This window comes from Chlorocebus sabaeus, chromosome 22 (genome assembly GCF_047675955.1).
Source record: "Chlorocebus sabaeus isolate Y175 chromosome 22, mChlSab1.0.hap1, whole genome shotgun sequence".
Classification (NCBI taxonomy): Eukaryota; Metazoa; Chordata; class Mammalia; order Primates; family Cercopithecidae; genus Chlorocebus; species Chlorocebus sabaeus.
Window position 1 is genome coordinate 39,050,007 of NC_132925.1, and position 22,592 is coordinate 39,072,598.

Sequence of the window (22,592 nt, forward strand, 5' to 3'; positions counted from 1 at the left end):
GAATAGATGAAGACCTGCTCCACAGAACAGGTAGGTGGGAGTGGAAAGGCATACCATGCAGGAAACGAAAGTCCATTTCTGTATGTGTACAGGATAGTGTTTATAGTATTGCAATGTAGAGTACCTGGTAACTGTTTCAAATTTTTTCAGTTTGTTGGGCTTCACAGCCTTTGGAGAGTTCCTTTAATTGGCCCTAAAAAATTAAAATATTCTATAAACTGTATCAATTTAGGAGATGAGGCTTGTGCAAAAGGCCTACTGGCTCCCCTTGCTGCTTCAGGTTGTAAGGCAAACTCACTCACAGAATATGTTTCTTCCACACCGTAGGTCTAAAGAAATTGAAGCCACTGGTTGCAATGGAGATGCAGCCTTCCTTGCAGTCCGGGTCCAGCAGGTGGTGATTGAGTTCATACTGAATCATGTAGATCAAATCTTTAACAACGGTGCACCTGGGTCGCTGGAGAATGATGGTAAGGACTCCTGCTAGCATACACCCCACCAGCCTGTCCTTCTTTCTTGCAACTAGTGGTGGGATTCAACAGAAAGTGAGGGTGGGCTTAGTTCTAGCTCTGAGTGTTGGCTGTGTGTATGCTGACTACTGTGTGTCAGTGTCTGAGGATCGTGCATATATACATCTGTATGTGTGAAGGGAAGCTATGGCGTGCTTGCATGTGGCTTTAGCATGTTTCTAATCAGTCATATACATGGCCTATCCTGTGAATGTGGTATGCTGAAATAGAACTAGAATAATGTTCTACTAGTTTTAGTGAGTTCTTAAACTCCAAGTTATTTTCTAAAAGAGGTGCTGCCAGCATTCTTCTCCCTGACTGTTAGACTTCATCTTTACTTTCACTGTATTTCAGAAGACCCTTATGTCTTCACCTTGAAGTCTTAGAGGAACAAGTTAAGAGGCAGCGTGTTCATACTCACACATATATTCAGAATGCATTCTCTTCTCAATAATTTCTTGAATGCTTTGTTCTGCACTGTGCCAGGCAGTAGGCATACAAAAATGAGTGTGTTTGTGGGCATCTTGTAATGAATATAATGAGCCCTAGGAGTGAATTTAAACTCCCATGAACCCGGTTGGTAAAGACCAGAAATCCAGCTAAGAAGCTTGGTACATGAGAGTGGTTTTCCAACATTAGTGTAAATCAAAATTACCTGATGAGTTTGTTACACCAAGGTTACTGGACCTCATCCCCAGAGTTTCTGGTTTAATATGTTTGGAGTGTGGCTGATAATTTGCTTTTCTAACAAGTTTTCAGGTGATACTGATGCTGCTGTTCAGGTCCACACTTGGAGAATCACTGGTGCATAAAAAACCATATCTGCAATATATTTTTTAGCTGATCAAAGAACTCCTTTCTAGTTCATCCAATATTTTGGAAAAACCAGTTATTAGAATAATCAGTTGCAATTACTATCATATTTTGATTCCTGGTATAACTGTTCCCATCCCTACCCTGTCCTCTATGTAGTTTATGACCATTTAAAAAATTATTTTATCTACATAACATAAAATTCATCATTTTAACCACGTTAATGTGTAAAATTCCGTGGTTCTTAATGTAGTCACAGAATTGTGCAATCATTACCGCTGCCTAATGCCATACTATTTTCATCAGTCCAAAAAGAAACCTGTCTTAATCCGTTTTGTTCTGCTATAACAGAACACCATAGACTGGGTAATTTGCAATGAAAAGGAATTTATTTCTCATGGTTCCAGAGGCCGGGAAGTCCAGAATCAAGGGGCTAGCATCTGGTGAGGGCCTTACCTTCTTGCTGCGTCCTCCTATGGTAGAAGATGGAAAGTCAAGAGAGTGTGAGAGAAGGGGCTGAACTTGGTTTTATAACAAACCCACTCCTACAAGAATGAACCCACTCCTGCAAAATGACATTAATCCATTTAGAAGGGCAGATCCCTCATGACCTAATCACCTCATAAAGGTCCCACGTCACAACAGTGTTGCATTGGGGATCACGTTCCCAACACATGAAATTTGGGGAACACATTCAAACCATAACAAACCCCATACCCATTTAGCAATCACTTCACATGTTCCTCTCCCCACAGGCCCTGGCAACCACTAGTCTACTTTCTGTTTGTATGGATTTGCCTTTTCTGGACATTTCATATCAATGGAATCATGCAATATATGGTCTTTTGTGACTTTTTTTTTTTTTTTTTGATGCAGTCTCACTCTGTTGCCCAGGCTGGAGTGCAGTGGCATGATCTTGGCTCACTGCAACCTCTGCCTCCCAGGTTCAAGCCATTCTCCTGCCTCAACTTCCTGAGTAGCTGGGATTACAGGTGCCCAGCACCACACCTGGCTAATTTTTTTTTTGTATTTGTAGTAGGGAAGGGATTTCACCATGTTGGCCAGGCTGGTCTCAAACTCCTAACCTCAAGGGATCTGCCTGCCATGGCCTCCCAAAGTGCTAGTATTACAGGTGTGAGCCACTGCGCCTAGCGGACTGTTTTTGTTTTTTTTTTTCTTAGCATATGTTTTCAAGGTTTACCCATGTTGTTGTATATATCAGTACTTCATTCCTTCTTATGGCTGAATAATATTCTGTTGCATAGATATACCACATTTTTATCCATTCCTTAGTTTGGGTTGTTTCTGCTTTTTATGATTATGTATAATGCTGCTGTGAACATTCACGTACACGTTTTTGTTTGAATATATATTTTCAATTCTCTTTATTATATATGTTGGAGTGGCTGGCCTTTCTTTTTTATTTCAACTCTCCAGTTATAGATTTTTTTCTTTTAAACTGTATAAAAACCTTTTTGAAAGTAAAAGAGAAGTAATATGCATACATTTATTCATTCACCCTTTTGAGCCCACAAAAAAATTTACTGAGGATTTACTCTACAGCGGGAACTGTTGTAGGTTTTCCACATGCAGCATTTCACTGATTTATTACAGCAAACATGATAAAGTCGTTATCAACCTTATTTTGTACATGAATAACAGAGAACCAGAATAGCTTACTTAGTAATTTCCCAGAGCCACCTAGCGAGTAACTTGCTGCATGTGGACTGCTGAACCCAAATCTTTTAGCCCATGCTCTTTCCTTAACTCTATTCTGCCTCTATGAGGAAAAGAATATGAAAATAGATAAATAAATCATAGTGGAGAACTAGGCCTTTTGGGAAATATTCTTCTGGACAGCAAATCCCATCCATAACTGTTAATGTTAAGGCTCGTCCTAATTCCAACCTGAAAATGCCTTTTCTCTTTATGGCTATTGCCTTAACCATCTTTTTGTCCTGCATATTAAAATCCAGTTTTCTCTTTAGCCTTTAACTCTGATTACCTGCAGTGCTCATTGTTCACATACATTTCATTTAAAGGTTCTTATTATAAATTCTTACTGATTTTGGTAAAGTGCCATACTTAATATTTACACAAAATGGAATTTTATTCCCTATTCCTTGGAATTTTAGGTTTGGACAGAGTTCTGCTTCAAACTGAAAAGATTTTAGAAGTTGTCTTAGTCCATTTGGGCTGCCATAAAAAAAATACCATGAACTGGTTAGCTTATAAGCAGTAAACATATTTCTCTCACTTCTGAAGGCTGGGAAGTTCAAGATCCAGGGACTGGTAGATTCAGTGTCTGGTAAGGGCCCATTCCCCACAGTCGGCACCTTCTCACTGTGTTCTCACATGGAGAAAGGTGAAACAAGCTCCCTTGGGCCTCTTTGGTAAGATCACTATTCCCACTCATTAGGGCTCCACCCTCATGACCTAAAGGCCTAAAGGCCTCACCTCTTAAAGGCCTCACCTCTTAATTCTGTTGCTTTGAGGATTCTATTTTAACATATGAATTTTGAGGGGACAGAAACATTCACAGCATAGAAGAAGGCATTGAATCCAGTAATTTTATTTGATAGATGAGAACACTGAGGCCAAAGAGATTGTGATATCTCTAATATTCTAAATTTAAATATTTAAATATTTATCTAAAATAAATGTGTATTGAATATCTCCTATGAACTAGGTGCTGTTCTAGACACTGGAGACACATCAGTGCACAAAATGACAGAGACCTTCTCCGGCATAGAACTATGGTCTGGTTGGGAAGACAAGCAATATATACCTTTACAAATATATTATCACTTCAAAGACAATAAATACCAAGAAGAAAACACAGCAGAGTAAGGCAATAGTCAGTGACTTGGGGGTGTAATTTTGGGACAGAGTGGTCATGGTTTCTAAAGAAGTGATCTTTGAACTGAGACCTGAATGACATGGGGAACCAGGCATGTGAGGATCTATGAGCAAATGTTCCAAAGACAGAGAACAGAGGTTGTAAAAGCTGTGAGGCAGAAAACTTGCGGTGTTGCAGAACATTGGCCAATGTGGCTGGAACCAATGTGGCCTTCAAAGTGGGGTGCCCCACTCTGATGGGTTCCAAAGACCAAAGTAATGAGTTATGGGTGTTGGGAGAAACTGTTCGAATTTCTTTTTTCCGTTTATTTTTGTCTTATACTGTGTAATTTCTATTATTTTTTATACATTTGCTATTACACATGATGCAAACACAGTGTGCACAGTGGCGTGTGTGTATATATATAATAGGTATATGTATAATTTATATATATGTATACATGTATATTTTTAAATGTTTACTATATTTTTGTAGACTACTGGGCCAGTGGGCAAACAGGAGAGGGGAAGCAGATGAAAGATCCATTTAGGTCATGCGAAGGGATGGGTTTGTTCTGTGTCTTGGGAAAGCACTGGAGGGTTTTGAGCAGGCCAGTGCAGGATCTAAGCCTTCCAGCTGCTGTGTGGAGGAGAGGCTGAGAGGCTGGAAGCAGGGAGACCAGTGGAGAAGCTATGGCAAAAGCAGTGGGAAATCATGGCAGCCTGTAGCAGCGGGAAGGAGGAAAGTGGCTGGGTTCCGGATGTATTTTGGAGGTAGAGTTACAAGCCTTGCTTATAGGCTGTATATGGAAGGAGAGATGAATTAAGGAAATGAATAAATAAAAAATAACAACCCCCCGGGCTTTAGCTTAGGCACTGGGTGGTCCGTGGTGCCACCTACTGACACAGAGAAGATGAGAGGAGGTACTAGAGTAGAGCAGAGGAGTACAGATCACAAGCTCTGTTACAAAATGTAAAGTTAGAAATGGCTAAGCAGAGGCCAGGCGCGGTGGCTCATGCCTGTAATCCCAGCATTTTGGGAGGCTGAAGCGGGCAAATCACTTGAGGTCAGGAGTTCGAGACCAGCCTGGCCAACATGGAGAAACCCCATTACTGTTTTAGAAAATGCAAAAAATTAGCTGGGCATGGTGGTGGGTGCCTGTAATCCCAGCTACTCAGGGTGCTGAGGCAAGAGAATCACTTGAACCCAGGAGTCGGAGGTTCCAGTGAGCCGAGATTGCACCACTGCAGTCCAGCCTGGGCGACAGATTGAGACTCCGTTTCGAAAAACAAAAAATGAAAACCAAAAACTTAACTAACACACACACACAAACATCTAAGCAGAGACGCTGAACGGGCCTTAGTCCTAGGAGCCTGGAGCTGAGGGGAGAGGTGGGCACTAAACTTGGTCTTCTGCAGTTTATGTTCTTCCCATTGTTGCAGTTGCTCCCAGAGTGACTTAATGTATGTATTTATTTTTATGTATTTTTAAGCAAATACATAATCATGAATAATAAAGAATATGTGAGAGTCTTTGAACAAATATTCAAAGTAGATTAAATTTAAATATTTTACCCCTCTTTGGATTGGGTCAAAAGACTGCGTTAAAGCCAGAAAGTTTACTGAAAAGTTTTCAGGATCCCAGGCTGTATTTAACAGTAGTCCTGCTGAATGAGTGCCATGCTAGTCCTCCCCAGAAACACCTCATTGTCACATAACAGTTGTCTCCATTTTCCATGAGGCCCTTTTTCAATAGTTTTACTTCTTCCCACCCACAGAGGGTCATGCGCTGCAAAGAGAAATAGTGCCATCAATTTGCTTTCTGAAAATACAGTGAGTCTTCCACTAAAAGTGATTTCAATTGGTCTAAATTATCCTTGAGTCTCTTTACTACTTCGGATGTCATAGAAAACTGGCAAGGTCACCAAAAGCTAAATAGAAGCAAACTCAGACTATTTTTTAACTTAGATCAGCTTCACAACCTCAGCACTATTGATATTTAGTGCTGGATGATTCTTACTGTGGGGCACTGCTCTGTGCATTGCAGGACATTTAACAGCATCCCTGGCCTTTGCCTACTAGATACCAGTAGCACTCCCACACACATTGATGACCATCAAAAATACCTCCAGACATTGCCAGATGTCCCTGAGTGGGGAGGGGAGTGGTACGCAAAATCACCTCAAGGTGAGAACCACTGACTTGGAGAAAAGAGAATCCTGTGCATCAGTGATTGTCATCATCGCTTCTGTTCCTTAAAAAAAATGCCATAGAATAGGAAAGGATCCGCTACATACACTAGAAGACAACTGGGTAGTGAGTAAGAAAACCACAGGGCATAGTATAGGCTGTAAAATATATCTTCCTGTGGCAGGGATATAAGCCTTGATGATCTGGGAAAGTAGAGGTTCTAACTTGAAATGGCCTTGGAGCATGTGCTCTCCAGCTGTGGGGAGGAGAGGCAGCCTCCTGTCCTGCTCTGGCAGTTAGGCTACCTCCGTGACTGGACAGACATTCCCACCTGGCTGAAGCATGAGGCAGAGGCAGAGTTTTCAGGAGTAAAGACTCGTTGTTGTCACTCTGGCTCACAATGAGTGCTCAATAAATGCTTGTTATAGGCATGAATGAATGAATGAATGAATGAATAAGTGAATGGTCCCTCTCTGAAAAGTATGGAAGGTGCAGCTACCTCCTGAAGCCCCTGTTTGTCCTCTGGCAAGTCTGGCCAGAAGAGTCATCGGTTTCCCATGTGCAGCCTCAGCCCCAGGCCCCACCATGTCCAAGAGAAGCCAGGGTGGCACTCAGCCCCCATCATGGGATCAGGAATGGAGGGACTGTGGATGGGGAATCTGGATGGATGTGATGAGCAGGCCTCCTCCAACACTGAGCTCTTCTGTTGCCTTTACAGCAAACCGGCCTATCATGAAGAGCCTGACCTTGCCAGCCCTCTCCCTGCCCATGAAGCTGGTGAGCCTTGAGGAAGCTCAGGCCCGCAGCTTGGCCACTAACCATCCTGCTCGCAAGGAAAGGAGGGAGAACAGCCTGCCTGAGATTGTCCCTCCCATGGGCACCCTCTTCCACACCGTCCTTGAGTTACCAGACAACAAGTAAGTGGCACTCTTTTAAAAAAATTCTAGGAGATGTGTGGTTGAAGAGGAAAGAGGAAGAGAGGTATACAGTCTCAGGATCAAGATAGCGGTGTGGGTTGGAGGTACCATCTGGGTTGGGGTTTAAGGAAACATTCCAGAAGAGAAGGGAGCTGTCTCTACAACTCTCTCACCAGCGGTTGATGCCTTTATGCATACACTGCCCCGAAGTTAACAAGACCCCCGATCTCCCATTGATCAAGCACCATGTTGGGACAGTGTTAGAGGGGTCACATCATAAGTCATGACTGAAATTCCTGACTTTTTAGTATAGATAAATCAGGCTTGGTGTTTACAAAAGAAAGTTTACTAAAAACAAAAATTTGACCCCCTCCCCTGACCCTCCATCCCCACGTGACGATACAAAAGGCATAGGGTTGAGTGTTCTGATGGAGGACACCTTGACAAATAGTGTCATTCTAGGCTGATAGCTCTGGGTGAGCAGCACTTGGGGACATGCAAACCTGGCATCCTTGTCAGAGCCTGTCAGAGCCCTCCCTCATCTCCAAAACAAATAAAGCATTGTTTTCATTGGTAGAATAATTTCTTTCCTCATTTCTCCCTGTCACTTCTTCTGTTGCCACCTGGGTCTCTACCCACCCCCTCACTCGTACCCCATGGTAGAAAGAAGCAGGGTTTGAACAGGAGTCCTAAATTCTAAGCAGATTGTAGGTGGAGGGACTGAAAGGCAACCTTTCCATTGAAGGTGTCATCCCCACTGTTTGGTCAGTGAAAAGAGGTATGAAAGCAGGCACCTCTTGCACAGGCTGCCACCTTGCACAACTCGGAGATGCCAGTCATGCTGCATGCTATAGGAATGACATATCTGGAACTCATCTGGTGAGAAACCTATCTGTGTGCTGGAAAGTATATGGGTTGTGTTTTCTTGAGACTGAGCTCCACTGCTCCTTTCCCTATGTCCCTGGAGAATACGTCTCATTTCTCCCTGATCCTCCAGAGATCAGGAAGAATACCTTGGAAAGACCATCAGATGCATTTTCTTTGTGCTTTAAACCACACCTGGGGTGCACCATACCCAGAGGTATGCTACCCTATAAAATATTTCCCAAGGATAAAAGCTTGACAAAATGCAGGCCAAGTCCAAAGGAAACCACCAAGCACTGCAAAGCTATCTCAGATGGATCATAAAAACATCCTGGGTCCAGGTACAATGACTCACTCCTGTAATCCCAGCACTTTGGGAGGCTAAGGTGGGAGGATCATTTGAGCCCAGGAGTTTGAGACCAGCCTGGGCAACATGTTGAAACCCAGTCTTTACAAAAAATAAAAATACTAGCCGGGTGTGGTGGCATGTGCCTGTAGTCCCAGTTACTCGGGAGGCCGAGGCAGGAGGATTGCTTGAGCCCAAGAGGTCAAGACTGCAGTAAGCCTTGTTTACATCACCGAACTCCAGCCTGGGTAACAGAGCGAGATCCTGTCTCAAAAACAACAACAACAACATCAACAACAACAAACATGGTGGACTTGAGATCTGGATGTTCCATGAGAGACCTGCAGAGAATAGGTCCTTTGTGGAACTCACAGATTGCAGTTTTTCATCCTGAAACTTTATACATTCCAATGGCTGGGCAGAGCCACAGCAGGGCAAGGCCTCTATGGTGACCCCTGGGGTGCCAGGCTCTCTTGACCCAGCCTAGTGCTCCCCTTTGCCCATCTCACCAAAGCAGCCTGGTGTGAGGCTAAGCCAGAGACACACTAACTACCCTCTGCATTTCTCTGTAGTGATCACTGACCACACCCTGCAGGCTGCTACTCTCCTCAGCCTCACCAGGCCAGACTCTTTTCCAGGTCGACTTTCTCATCCAACCCTTTTCAGTCCATGAAAGTCTTCACCAGCCCTCTCTTTGCCTGTGGATGTCCCAGCAGTGTGGTTATAGTGCAGGAGCCTAACGGGACCCAGGTCCATATGGTCTTCAGTGCTTCATCCTGCATAAAAACTGGCCATGTGTGGTGGGTGGCCCAGTCCTGTCATCCCAGCACTTGGGAGGCTGAAGTGAGAGGATGGCTTGAGGCCAAGTGTTTAAGACCAGCCCGGGCAAGATAGTGAGACCCCCATCTCTATAAATGAATAAATGAATGAAATGAATGAATGGTGTCTTTGAAATTCCAGAACAAAAGTGCTTATCAGAATTCCCAGAATTGTGTGTTTGCTTGTGACTGCTGAGATTCCCAACGATCCTTGCCTCTGTTTGCCCCCACCTCTGCCTTTAATATCACACTTTACCTCTTGCCCTGGGAAATACAGTTTGCTGTGACTCATGAAAGCCTTGCTTGGTCACCTGGGGCATCTCTAGACAAGGTAAGAATCAAGCTTACCTTGGATTTTAGAGGGGAATTTCCTGAAATATCAGAGCCATTCATAACTAAGGACATAAATGGAATATTTGATCTCAATTTAAAAGTCCCCTTGAAATGACTAGTTAACAAACTAACCCCTTAGGCCTTGGTTCTTTTAGGCGAAAGCTCTCCAGTAAATCAAAGAAGTGGAAATCAATATTTAACCTGGGACGTTCTGGATCAGACTCCAAATCAAAACTGAGTAGAAATGGGAGTGTATTTGTGAGAGGACAGAGGCTCTCGGGTAAGAATCAACATAATTGTTTTATGATACAAATATTAGTTTCCTAGCTCTGCTTATTAAGTCTTGGTTTGATCTTATCAAACACACTAACTCTGAAAGAGAAACTTATAAATTAACTGGAGGAAGAGGAGTCTTTTTAAAAAAAGTTTTAGACTTACCAAAAAAATCGCAAAAATAGTACACAGAGATCCTGTATACCCTTCATGCAGCTTCTCCCAATGTTAATATCTTATATAAGTTATCAAAGCCAAAAATTAATATTGATACAATACTCCTAATGAATTTGCAGATCTTATTCATATTTGGCTTGGAAGAGTACTGACCATTTATTTAGTAGAATCTACTTCAGGGAGAGTTTGTCCAGTGTTTTCTTGTGGTTAGACTGAGGTTAGGAATTTTTGCAGAAATCCTACAGAAGTGACCCTGTGCCTGACTCAGTGTGTCATATTAGGAGGCATATGATGTCAGGATCTTATTGCGTGTGAAGAGAACTGTGATCCCTTGGTTAAAGTGCTCTTTGTCATGAATTTTAGGATCCTCTAATGGTTCTTGGATGTAACAATTATTCCTATGGCATTGCTAAATGATGATTTTCTATTAATTGGAATTCTGCTGAAAAGACCTGTCCCTTCTCCCCCAGGGTCGTGATTTTTAAAGAAGGATGCTACCCCATGGGACTTATTTCTGAGTATTGAATAGAAATTGATACAGGAAGGAAATGAGGGAACCATATATAGTGGAGAATTTAACCAGTGCAGCTGAATATGATGTCAGGAAAGAGAAGACCAAGGAAATTTTTCATAATGATCTTTAGTGTTATAGATTGAAAGTATGATAACAATGGAAGCAATAGTTATGAAGCCAAGTACAAGAGAAATGTACAAATGCAATGAGCAAACTTTGACTGGATCCTGGTTAAAAAATAATAATAATAAAAGTAAAAGAGCTGACTGAGCACAGTGGTTCGTGCCTGTAATCCCAACACTTGGGAGGCTGAGGTGGGCGGATCACTTGAGCCCAGGAGTTCGAGACCAGCCTGAGGAACATGGAAAAAACACATCTCTAAAAGCAAAAACAAAAAAAAACTACAAAAGACAATTTGGGGAACAAAGAGGGAAAATGTGGATATAGACTGGATATTAAATGGTATTAAGGAATTATAAATTTTCATAGTGTGCTAATGGTTCTTAGGAGACATATGCTAAAATTAAAGTATTCAAGGATGAAGCAGCAAAATATTGACACTTCCAAATAACTAGCAAATTATAGGTAGGTAGATAAATATCAATATAGAACTAGATAATGTAAATATAAGGCAAAATGTCAATAATTATCAAAACTAGGTGGTAAGTTTAAGGGTGGTAGGTTTCTAAATGTTTGAAATTTTTAATAGAGATTTGGGGGAAAATTAATTCCTATTCACATTAATTCCTAAATGTGAGATAATGTTTTTAAGGACTTTCCTCAAACCTGGTAATAATCACATGCCAAGGATCAGAAAGTCCAGATTTTAGAGATCTTTATGTTTGCCTGTTAGAGTAAGGAGGGGTGTCACAGTACAGCAGTTACAACAATTTAGGCTATAAATAATGGCAAATCAATTCAATCAACTTATGCAATGAGTTGAACACTGCAGAAGCTTCAGGGGGTTTAATACATGGGCTCTGTCATGATTTCTCCATGTTTTCCCCAGCTGTGTCCTCCTTTGGGTCAGCTTAATCCCCAGACTGGCTTCCTTTCTGTGGCAAAGTGGCTGCAGTAGTTCTAGGCTTTCCCTTTGACTATCCCTCTAGGTCCAGAGGGAGAAAGAACATTTCTGGTAGCTTGCTCCTAAGAGCAGGGACCCTTCTTTTCCAGAAGGCCTCATCAAAATTCCCCTTGTCTCAGTATCCTTCACTGAGCCACATGGTTCAGTCCCTGTTGTCAATGGTGTGCCTTGTGCTGATTGGCTTCAGCCTGGGATCCTGAGCCAACTCCTCGCATGAGGAATGGGACTCACACCCACAAAGTGCAAGAGCCATGTGCGAAGGGCAGAAGGGAAATGGACTCTGGGTACGCATCTGTAATCACCGTATGGCAAAACTCAGCTTCCACAAAACGGAAAGATAGCCAGAATGAAGAGGACAGGTTGCCACAAGTATGGCAAGACAGATACAAATCAGAAAATAGGATTCTTAAGGGAGAAACTGGGAGGAAGAGTACCTGACCAGAAACTCCTAATCTATGAAAAGAGCTTTGCTTAAGCACATCAAAGAGAGAATTTCAGTTGCAGAATTAGTGGTACAGCCATGAGAGAGGTTCACCAGTAATGAAAAGTCAAAAAACAACAAAACAAAACAACAAAAAGGAAATAAGTGGTTTGCTTTGATCTTTACTTAGGAAGATTTCCACCCCCATGTGGTTTTCAAAAAGAACAAGTCCAAGGCACTAGATCAAATGGTGGTAAACTCACAGAACATGCAAGATGCCCCTGGCCAGGGCTTCTCACACCTGGACCTCAGAATCGCCCACAGAGCAGATCACATCATAGCAATTTTGCCTCAGGAGGTCTGTGGTGAGGTCTGAGTACTGGTAATGTTCTAAAAGCTCCCCAGGTGATTCTGATATGCAGCCAGGGTTGAAAGTCACTGGCTTATGATCTTATGAACAAACTAATCAGATCTTCACTAACTGAATGCAGGGGTGAAATTCAAGAACTGTCAGTGTCAATATAAGTGGCATCCTGTGGCCTTAACTATTGCCTGAAGTGGTTTCTTTTTACCAGAAGAATATTGCTGGCAACTCTGGAAAATAAAGACCAATGGACTTCATGGCCATAACTTCACTGGAATCTGTGATTAAAGTTAGGCCATTGAACCCCGTAACAAATGTAATCTACCAGTGTGGTCTCTGTAAGTGGCATGTGAGCTCACTGTTGAAATATGTATGTGAAAAGGGGAACCAGTAGATTAACATACGTAAATAATATGCTTTAAAATCCCGTAACTAAGGACATTTAAAAACTTAATTCACCATGAATACTACTGGGATTGTTTTGGGCGGGGAGGAGTGGGTGAAGGGGTGTTTAACCATATCTAGAAAATGAAACAGGTAAGAAAGAAAGTGTTGGAAAAAATGGAGAATTGAATTAAGACGCATAAACTTTAGAGCCTTCCAGATACGGATATTTTAATTGATTCCATTTAAGTTGTTTGTACATTATTAGAGAGAAAGAAGAGTTCAGGGCACCCTCTTGAGCAGAGAAATTTCAAAGCCATACGGCTATAGCAGGTCCAGGCTCACCGTTGAGTAATGCAGCTAAGAGAGGAGGACTCAAGGACACAAAGGCTGCCAGAAAACTGGGGGGTGCACCTCTGTGAGGCCAGGCCAAGGTCCCAGACAGAAAAATGTAATCTAAATATAGTCATAGGCCACAGGAGCCTGAGCTCTCAGTTACTCTCCAGAAAGGGGGCCAGGGAATGCTTGGAGACTGTCCCCCAAGCCACATCTCTGATGTGCTGCTGTGCTGCGCAAGGCCACAAGGAACTGCATCATGAGAAAGAGGCTTCAGCACCACCAAAGGTGGGTGGACACTGATGGACCTACAGACAGAGCTGCTGTCCGGCCTCTGTGACATAGTCAGGGGCACCTGGTCACTGCCTGTCAAGGTTGACACGTGGAAACCAGAGAAATTCCAGCCTGGAAAACAAAGGCAATGCATGTCCTAGAATACACAAACAAAGGGATGCTGACCAGGTAGGGTCAGGGCAGTAAATCAATTTATAGATTTGTGGAAATAGCAGATCTTCAAAGGATAAGAATTCTGGGGCACATTGGAAGTGAGGAGGTGAAAGGCGATCTCTGCCTTTGCAAAGGATTTGCATGGTGATGGCTGGGCATCCCACAGCAGGCCCCTGAAAGAGAGAAGCCCCATGCTGGGAGACCAAGGGGTGAATTCAGAACCTCCCAGAAGAAGCAGGTTTGGATCAAGGAGGAAGAACAGGGGAACTTTAAACAAGAAACAAAAACAAGCTTGAGTTACAGCTCAATTTTGGTTAAGGCCAACTCTAACTGCTTCTCATAGAACCTTCTCCTGTCTTCCCCTTTGTTGCTGAGCCCTAATCCATCCTGAATAGCAGCAACAACAATCAATAATTATTACTTTTTAATGAGTACTTACTCTATTGCAGATTAGTACAATATAATTACCTTATAGTCATTACCTATGTAATCCTCACAACAGCTCTATTTTTTCTCATTTTACACATGATAAAACTGGAATTTAGAAAAGTTTAGCTGTCACTTTGGGAGGCCAAGGCAGGAGGATTGCTTGAGTCTAGGAGTTTGAGACCAGTCTGGGCAACATAGTGAGACCCTGTTTCAAAAAAAAAGTTTTTTTAATTAGCCAGATTTGTTGGTGTGTGCCCGTAGTCCTAGCTACTCCAGAGGCTAGGGCAGGAAGCTTGCTTGAGCCCAGGAGGTTGAGGCTGCAGTTAGCTTATGATCACTCTACCACACTCCAGCCTGGGCAAGAGAATGAGACACTGTCTAAAAAAAAATTTAGCTATTTGGCTGAGGTCACACAGCCCAAAAGTGGCAGAGCTGGAATTCAAACCCAGATGTTTCTGAATTCAGAGTTACCTTAAGGGCTACTAGTCCTGGGCCTCCTGCTTCCAAGTACCCTCTTTCCCTTCTTGACAAGCTCGACCTAGAAGGAACAACCTTTCAGCCAATTTAGTTCCCTGAAAAGAGATGGTGTTTGTGAATGCATCTATTTAATACTATGCCTGGAATACGTTTTTACTCATTTAAACCACACTTCCAAAAAGCTGCTAAGGTGGCTTACAAATATGCATAGCGCACACCCAACACAGAGTAGGTGTTGGGATCTGTTCCAGGGTGAGGTTGATGGGTGAGATCATTGGGGAGCACCCAGCCTGCAGGCCTCAAGGAACAGAGCTGCATCCGGCAGAAACCTAACTCCAATTCCCTTGGGCCCTCTCACCTGCTGTACCACATTTGCAGTAGCTAAGATATGGTCTCGGCTCTCTGCTGCTGAATACGAAGAGTGGCCTGGAGCCTCATGGATTCTACCCCTGGATTCATCCTTGAATACTTTTTGTACAGTAAAATTGGGCTCAGGACTCCTCATTTGTGATGAGCTATTTGACAAAATTGCAATTTACCTTTATTGTAAAATATTAATAAAACTTTGATCTATAACTGCCCTGAGTTTATGAAGTCTGTCCCATTAAGAAAGTAGGAACATCTAGGGTGGGGTGGAGGAATGTTTTCAAGGGGATCAATTATACTGGAAAAACTTTCCTAAAGAATTTTGTCTTGTGTACTTGAACAGCCTGACCTATTTTTCTGAATGCTTTCTGTTAATATGCATTCATCAAGGATATTTTTTCTTTGGTCTTTAGTGGAAAAGGCTACTATCCGACCAGCTAAAAGCATGGACTCACTGTGTTCAGTGCCTGTGGAAGGTAAGATTTTACAAGTAGTTTCTGAGTTGGAGATTACAACTAGGAGGCTGGAGCTCACTTGCCTTTATAAGCTGTCGTGCCTGCTTCTCTGTAGTCACAATCACACACAACTACCTAGTCCCAAATCCCTCCCTGACCCTACCCTAATTTAAGGGGTTTACATAGCCCCATAACCTCCCCTACCTTACTCCAGGGCTAGGTCTAAAGAGCCATCCTCTTTGCCCATCCTTCCTCTAGCCACAGCTGGAGTCCATGGCTATTTTTCATTCAAACCTGAACCAGGTAAAAGGTCAACACCTGAAACCTAAGGCAGAAGAGGCTTCCCCTTTGGGCAGAAAGAAAGAGCCAAGCATTGGTTTATGCCCTATGGTTTTATGCCTAGAGGCCTATGTATCTTGAATTTGGCTGTTTCCATATGCATTCGCTTCCTAGTTTTTGTGTCAAGTCATGATTTTCAGTTGGTAGGTTCCTTCATGTATCTATTCATTCATTCATTCATTTATTATATATCATTACACATTAATTAGGCACCAGCTATGTATCAGCCATGTACAAACCACAATATCCTTTGTTGGGGCAGACGTGTATAGAGTTGCACATGAGGTAACACCCACCACCAAAATAACACATAACAGTTGTTCTCACAGCTCTATCCTTCAGGGCTGACTTGCCTGTATCTCTCTCTTCTATTTCTGTTAAGTAACCAACAAGCACCATTACAAGTTACAAGGCAAAGGATTTGCCTGGCAACAGACTGTTAAAACTCCCCTATACTTATCCTATGACTTTCCAGCCCCTTTAATACAAGACATTTTTGTCTTTCAAAAATGGGTCAGACCAAAACAATACAGAAAATCTTTAGAACAACATTTTTAAAATAATTCTAAACCTGGGCTGGGTGTGGTGGCTCACACCTGTAATCACAGCACTTTGGGAGGCTGAGGCAGGCAGATCACTTGAGGCCAGGAGTTCATGACCAGCCTGGCCAACATGGTGAAACCCTGTCTTTACTAAAAAAAAACACAAGAAATTAGCCAGGCGTGGTGGTGCATGCCTATAATCCCAGCTACTCAGGAGGCCAAGGCATGAGAATCGCTTGAACCCAGTAGGCAGAGGCTGAGGCATGAGAATCATTTGAACCTAGGAGGTGGAGATTGCAGTTAGCCGAGATTGTGCCACTGCACTTCAGCCTGTCTCAAATAATAATAATAATACTAATAATTAATACTTCTAAACCTATATAATACTCAGTGAGGTCTTCTTAAGTTAACTTGATACTTTCAGCATTTTCTTACTTTTATATTCATATGTTTGCTTTGGTTTGGAAATTTCTTGGCAGTTCTTGCCCAGTTTTGCAGGAGTTAATATTTCAAAATATAGGTCATTATATACATGGCATGTAAGTATTGGACAGTTCATCTAACTGCTGAGTCTCGGTGTCCTCATGTGTTAAAGATCATTCCACTTTCTTACTGGGTGGTCACAAGAACTTTAAGCATAGAGTTATGTAAGATGCCCAGTTTAGTGCTTAGTACCAAATTAGAAATTATTTTCTAGATCCCTGGCAACTCACATATCATCTCCAAGCTTATTTACTTCTCATGTAGACTTTTTTCTTTCTTGCCTTCATGTCTAAGCCAGTCAAGAACTCGGTCCGGGCGTAGGGGCTCATGCCTGTCATCCCAGCACTTTGGGAGACCGAGGCAGGCACATCACCTGAGGTCAGGAGTTTGAAACCAGCCTGGCCAACATGGTGAAATCTCCTCTCTACTAAAAATGCAAAAATTAGCCGGGCGCAGTGGCAGGTGCCTGTAATCCCAGCTACTCAGGAGGTTGAGGCAGGAGAATCGCTTGAACCCAAGAGGTGGAGGTTGCAGTAAGCCGAGATCACAACACTGCACTCCAGCCTGGGCGACAGAGCTGTACTCTGTCACAAAAAATATATATATATTCACTCCTCACAACTGTACTTTCTAACATTTAGTTCATTTACATTTCTAGTTTCTCATCCTCTGAATCAACAGGAAGAAGCCTGAGAAAAGGTGGGAAAGGTCTAGTTGTTAACAGCATTTGTTTCCTAGCTGGGAAATCAAACCCCCCTGTCTGGGTCCATCTGCCAGAGAAAACTTAAAACAATAAGTTTTAAAGTTCTAAAATAAGACAAGATTCTGTTTATTTTTCATTTTTGTCTTCTTCATTTTGAGCAAACATCATCCTACCACCTCCCATCTGTCTCTTTATTTTTTCATGATCTATAATTAATGCCCGGTAGATGATGGCTCTGTTTAGCAACTTTAGCAGTAATCTTTTTTTGAAAACTGCTCTACCTGCAAAGTTTAAAAGTGATCTGTATGGCACGACAGCAAATGGTCCTACCAAAGCATCATGCTAAAATTATGTGCATATAAGGAAGTGCTTTCTCTTTTGTCATCCAGATGTTACCTGTCTTTATCTGGGCCGTTATGCCCCTATTAGAATGCTGTGCCTCTCTAGTATTCCAATATCGTGTGTCTGCCCTTACTGGAAGGCCTGCCATTGTATATGTGCCCAGGCTGCTGACCATACACCTGTTCTTTTTACTAGGAAAAGAAACCAAGGGAAATTTCAATCGAACAGTTACCACCGGTGGATTTTTCATTCCAGCAACAAAGATGCACTCCACCGGCACCGGCAGCTCATGTGACCTCACCAAGCAGGAGGGCGAATGGGGCCAGGAGGGGATGCCTCCGGGGGCTGAGGGCGGCTTTGATGTCCATCTCCAGGGCGCTCAGGCCCGGCCCCCACCGGAACAACTGAAGGTTTTCAGGCCTACTGAGGATCCGGAGGGCGAGCAAACAGCCCCAAAGATGCTGGGTATGTTCTACACTTCGAACGACAGCCCTAGCAAATCCGTCTTCACCAGCAGCCTCTTCCAGATGGAGCCGTCGCCGCGTCACCAGCGCAAGGCGCTGAACATCTCCGAGCCCTTTGCGGTGTCTGTGCCGCTCCGCGTGTCCGCCGTCATCAGCACCAACAGCACGCCGTGCAGAACACCCCCGAAGGAGCTGCAGTCTCTTTCCAGCCTGGAAGAGTTTTCTTTTCATGGATCAGAGAGCGGAGGCTGGCCAGAAGAAGAGAAACCGCTGGGAGCTGAGACTTCTGCAGGTAAGTAGAGGAGGGAGGGTCTCTTTTTCCATCGCAAGAGAGAAAAACCGGACTTAAATTTGCTTCGAGTTTGCAAGGCAATACAGTGAAGTGGTTAAGCCTGTGGGCTCTAGAGCCCGACTGGGTACAAATCCAGACTTTGCCATTTCACTGCGTGATCTCCAGCAGGTGTAACCACTCTGTGCCTCGGTTTCTTAATCTGTAAAATGGGAATAATTATGTTAATAATACCTTTTTCATAAGTTTGTTGTAAGTATTAAATTATTTAATACATATGACGCTCTCAGAACAGTGTCTACATACAAGTATATAATAAATGTTACCTATTATTATTTTATTTGCTCACAGAGTGAGAAGGCACGAGAAAAACTCAGAATGGAATGCAGAGCTGCAGAGCTGGAATTGGGAATTCAGGTCTTCCAGTCTCCTTCTCTCTCCATCCACCCATCCTCATTTCTACTTTATATTTGCAGACAACATGGCTAGCAACCCTAGCAACGAGAAAGAGCATCCCTCTCCCAATTTTCTGATATCAAATGCAGGAAGGATTCTGATTGGATCTGCCTGAGTCACATGCCCAGCCTTGGACCAGTCACTGTTGCCCAGCTCATTGGGTTCTGAGACTGGCCAGACTTGAGTCTCTGGGTGTGTCTGGAGTGAGGAGAGGTTCTTTAATTAACGAGCAAACATGGGCCACATAAAATGGAAGCAGGGAGCACCCCAAAGGAAAGGATGGCTGACAATCAAACCAACAAATGTTTATTGTGATTTAGGAATGTTTCTTTTTAGTTAATATTAGTCGTTTTCAGCACCTATTAGGTTGTCAGGCACTCTCCTAAGTGTCCTGCAAATATTATCTCATTTCTCCCCTCTATCCTATGATATAGGTAGTCACTATTATCCCCATTTCCTTAAAGAGGAATAGGTTATTTACTCAATCACTCATAGCAAGGAAGTGGACAAACCAGGATTTTAATCCAGACTTTAAAAAAATCCATGCTTGTAACACGACCGCGCTCCCTCCTGTGTTCACTATGGGCTGTGGAGTTACAAAGATTGTTAAGACATGAGCCCTTCCCCACAGTGAGCTCACAAACTAAGAAGGGAAATTGAAACACTGCACTGAAGTCCAGCGCAGGGTTGGCCTATGGAAGAAGCGTAAGAGCCTCCTCAGGATTTTTGGAATTAGGGAGGGGTTAGGTACCCAAAGCATCATGAAAGAGATGTTCATAACAGATGGCAAGGGCATGAAGGAGAGGCAGTCCTCTCAGGAGGAGTCCAGGAAGATTTAGAAGAGGTGACATTTGGACTGAGCCTTCATAAATGGGTAAGGTTTCTCCATGCAGAAAAGATGAGAAAGGGCCTTCCGGTCAGCTACATGTTGTGGGAAATATGTAGGTTTTGGAACCCAACCTGGCTGATTCAGATGCTAGCTTTACTGCTTTTTGTCAGTGTGGCAGTGGGAGATTTTGGAGCCTGTTTCTTATCTGCAAAGCAGGGGAGGCTCCTATCCCAAAGGCTGTAGTGAAGTCTGAATGGGAAAATGTCCATAAAATACCTGTCCATAGTCCGGCTCACAGAAGATGTGAGTAAGTATCAGTCCTCTCCTCCCATTTCCTTTGGGATGGGTACACAGATGAGCACATTTCAGGGGATCCAGTGATGCCTTGTCTGGAAAACAGTGTCATGGGCCGGCGTGGATGCAGCAGGATGAAGGGTAGGGGAGGGAGTGAAGGCTTTGAGGAAAACAGTGTTTCCAAAGGCTTTTGTGAGATTTGTTATCCTCTGTGGAAGAGTGGGTCGGGGTCTTTTAGAGACAGTCTGTTATCCACTTTTCCCCCTCTCTCCTCCCTATAAATAAGAATACACATTTTGCATTAAGTTGGTCTGGGAAAGACACTAAGGGAGACTCCAGCCTGCCTTCCTACCTGTGGCCAATGGGCAGTCAGGGCAGAAAGGGGGGCCTTGTGGAAGGCAGCCATCCAGATCTGAGACCCAGGGTGGAAGGGGACTGCTGAAAGTCTCAGGGGCAACAGGTCCCCTCACCCTGCTCTCTGATGGGGTGAGGTTAACCTCAGTGTTAACCTCATGATAACGTCCATGATTATTCCAGGTGGAGAACTTCACCTTCATTAGTTAAATATTTTTCTTTCTGTTGTGAAGTAGCAGTGGGCAAAAGAAAAAGAATTAAGGACAATTTTCCAGGTTACCCATTTAAACTTTTAGTTGATCTAGTCAAACCAACTCTCCCACTTTTGGCCAATCTAAGTGAAATTCCAGTGTGACCCAAAGCGTAGAGATATCGAGTAAGTGGTGCTTTTTAACTAAAGTTAAATGATTGTAAATACTGATTACTCTGAATGAAAAAATTGAAGGATTAATCAATGTAATCATCATGGTTGATTATCTGACTTTTACCTGATTCAAGAGTATGTCCTGCTAACCTCATCCTCAGCTGGTGGGGAGGAAGGACAACAAACAGAATCCTTCCGAAAGTGAAGGATGAGTTTATGGGCTGGTTTAAAAATTACAACTGGCCGGGCGCGGTGGCTCAAGCCTGTAATCCCAGCACTTTGGGAGGCCGAGACGGGCGGATCACGAGGTCAGGAGACCGAGACCATCCTGGCTAACACGGTGAAACCCCGTCTCTACTAAAAATACAAAAAACTAGCCGGGCGAGGTGGCAGGCGCCTGTAGTCCCAGCTACTCAGGAGGCTGAGGCAGGAGAATGGCGTAAACCCGGGAGGCGGAGCTTGCAGTGAGCTGAGATCCGGCCACTGCATTCCAGCCCGGGTTACAGAGCAAGACTCCGTCTCAAAAAAAAAAAAAAAAAAAAAAAAAAAAAAAAATTACAACTAACACTCTCTGCATCCCGTTCTAGAAATGTTAATTAAGGAAGATCAGAATAAACATATAGCTTTACAGAAACTTGATAAATGAAAATCCGGAATTTCCTTAAGAGATATTAGGAGTTGCCTCCTTCTTTTACTGAAGAACTTACAGTAGAATTCTCTTAGTTCTATTTTAGGGCATCTGAAATATGATTCTGTATAATCCGCAAAAAGTTATTTTGCCCTATTTTTTTTAACCAGGAGCAAGCCTACCTTATAAACTCATTAGTTGATTATATTAGTTAAGGTACAGGCTAAGCTGCTATAATATAGAAAACCAAAAATACAGTGGCTCAAACAAGATAGAAGTTTATTTCTATCTTACGCACAAGTCCAGAGTAAGGTGACTATGATCCAGGAGATCTGGTGTTCCAGGCTCCTTCAGCCATACCCAGGGATGTTGTCTTGTCTGCATGGTCAGAGTGGGCTCAACACCCCCACAGTCACATTCCCACCCATGGGAAAGGGCTACAGGAAGAAGCTGAGCAGCTTCCACTTAAGGATGTCACCTAGAAGCTGCTCACATCATTTCCACTGCATCCCATCTGCCAAACGTATTTCACATAGCCACACTTACCCTCAGGAGACTGAGAAATGTATGTTGTACTAGATGGAAAGCGATGTGCCCAGCTAAAACCTGAGGGGTGGGGGAGGTTCTAGCTCCAAATAAAGAAGAGGATAGATACTGGGCAACGATTATCAATCTCTACCACTATGGTCACCCGCTTTGTGTATAATGCGTCACAGGCTGGGAACGTGACAATGCCCTTCCCTTTTGAGCTATGGAGATTTCTTGTAGTTTAGAAGTAGCCACCAAATCTGTCAGCCAACAAAAATTTGTTGGAGATTTGCAGGTAATTTTTAGGAATAGATACTGCCTCTGTTCTGAGGAACCTACCCAAGGATAGAAGCCATGTACCTGAGAAGAGATCATGGTAACGTGAGGACTGTGCAGCACATAGATAACAACATTGAGTGCTACGGTAGGACATGGTGTGGGAAAGCTACAAAGAGATGTTGTTAGGTTTATGTCTTGAGGAATGGATTCAATTGGAATCACAGGGAGGACCAAAGCTGTGGAGAACAAGGCCCGTGAGGGGAGTGGGAGAAGAGAGGACATGTGACCGGGCCACAGTGAGATGGGCTTTGCATGCCATAGTGGAGGCAATAGGGAGCCACAG

At 43.2% G+C, this 22,592-nt stretch overlaps 1 protein-coding gene across 2 annotated transcripts in view; it reads left to right on the top strand.

Moving 5' to 3' along the window:
- The window catches only part of ARHGAP31 (Rho GTPase activating protein 31), a 122,745-nt gene that overhangs the window by 88,613 nt on the left and 11,540 nt on the right, over window positions 1-22,592 (top strand). The window contains exons 6-10 of one of the 2 annotated variants that reach the window (XM_038003367.2): window positions 328-470; window positions 7,069-7,267; window positions 9,784-9,908; window positions 15,314-15,376; window positions 18,020-18,520. In XM_038003367.2, coding sequence (XP_037859295.2) covers window positions 328-470; window positions 7,069-7,267; window positions 9,784-9,908; window positions 15,314-15,376; window positions 18,020-18,520 — 1,031 coding nt within the window. Of the gene's footprint in view, window positions 1-327; window positions 471-7,068; window positions 7,268-9,783; window positions 9,909-15,313; window positions 15,377-17,959; window positions 18,521-22,592 lie in introns of both variants that reach the window. The other variant, XM_038003366.2, reaches the window with a different exon arrangement.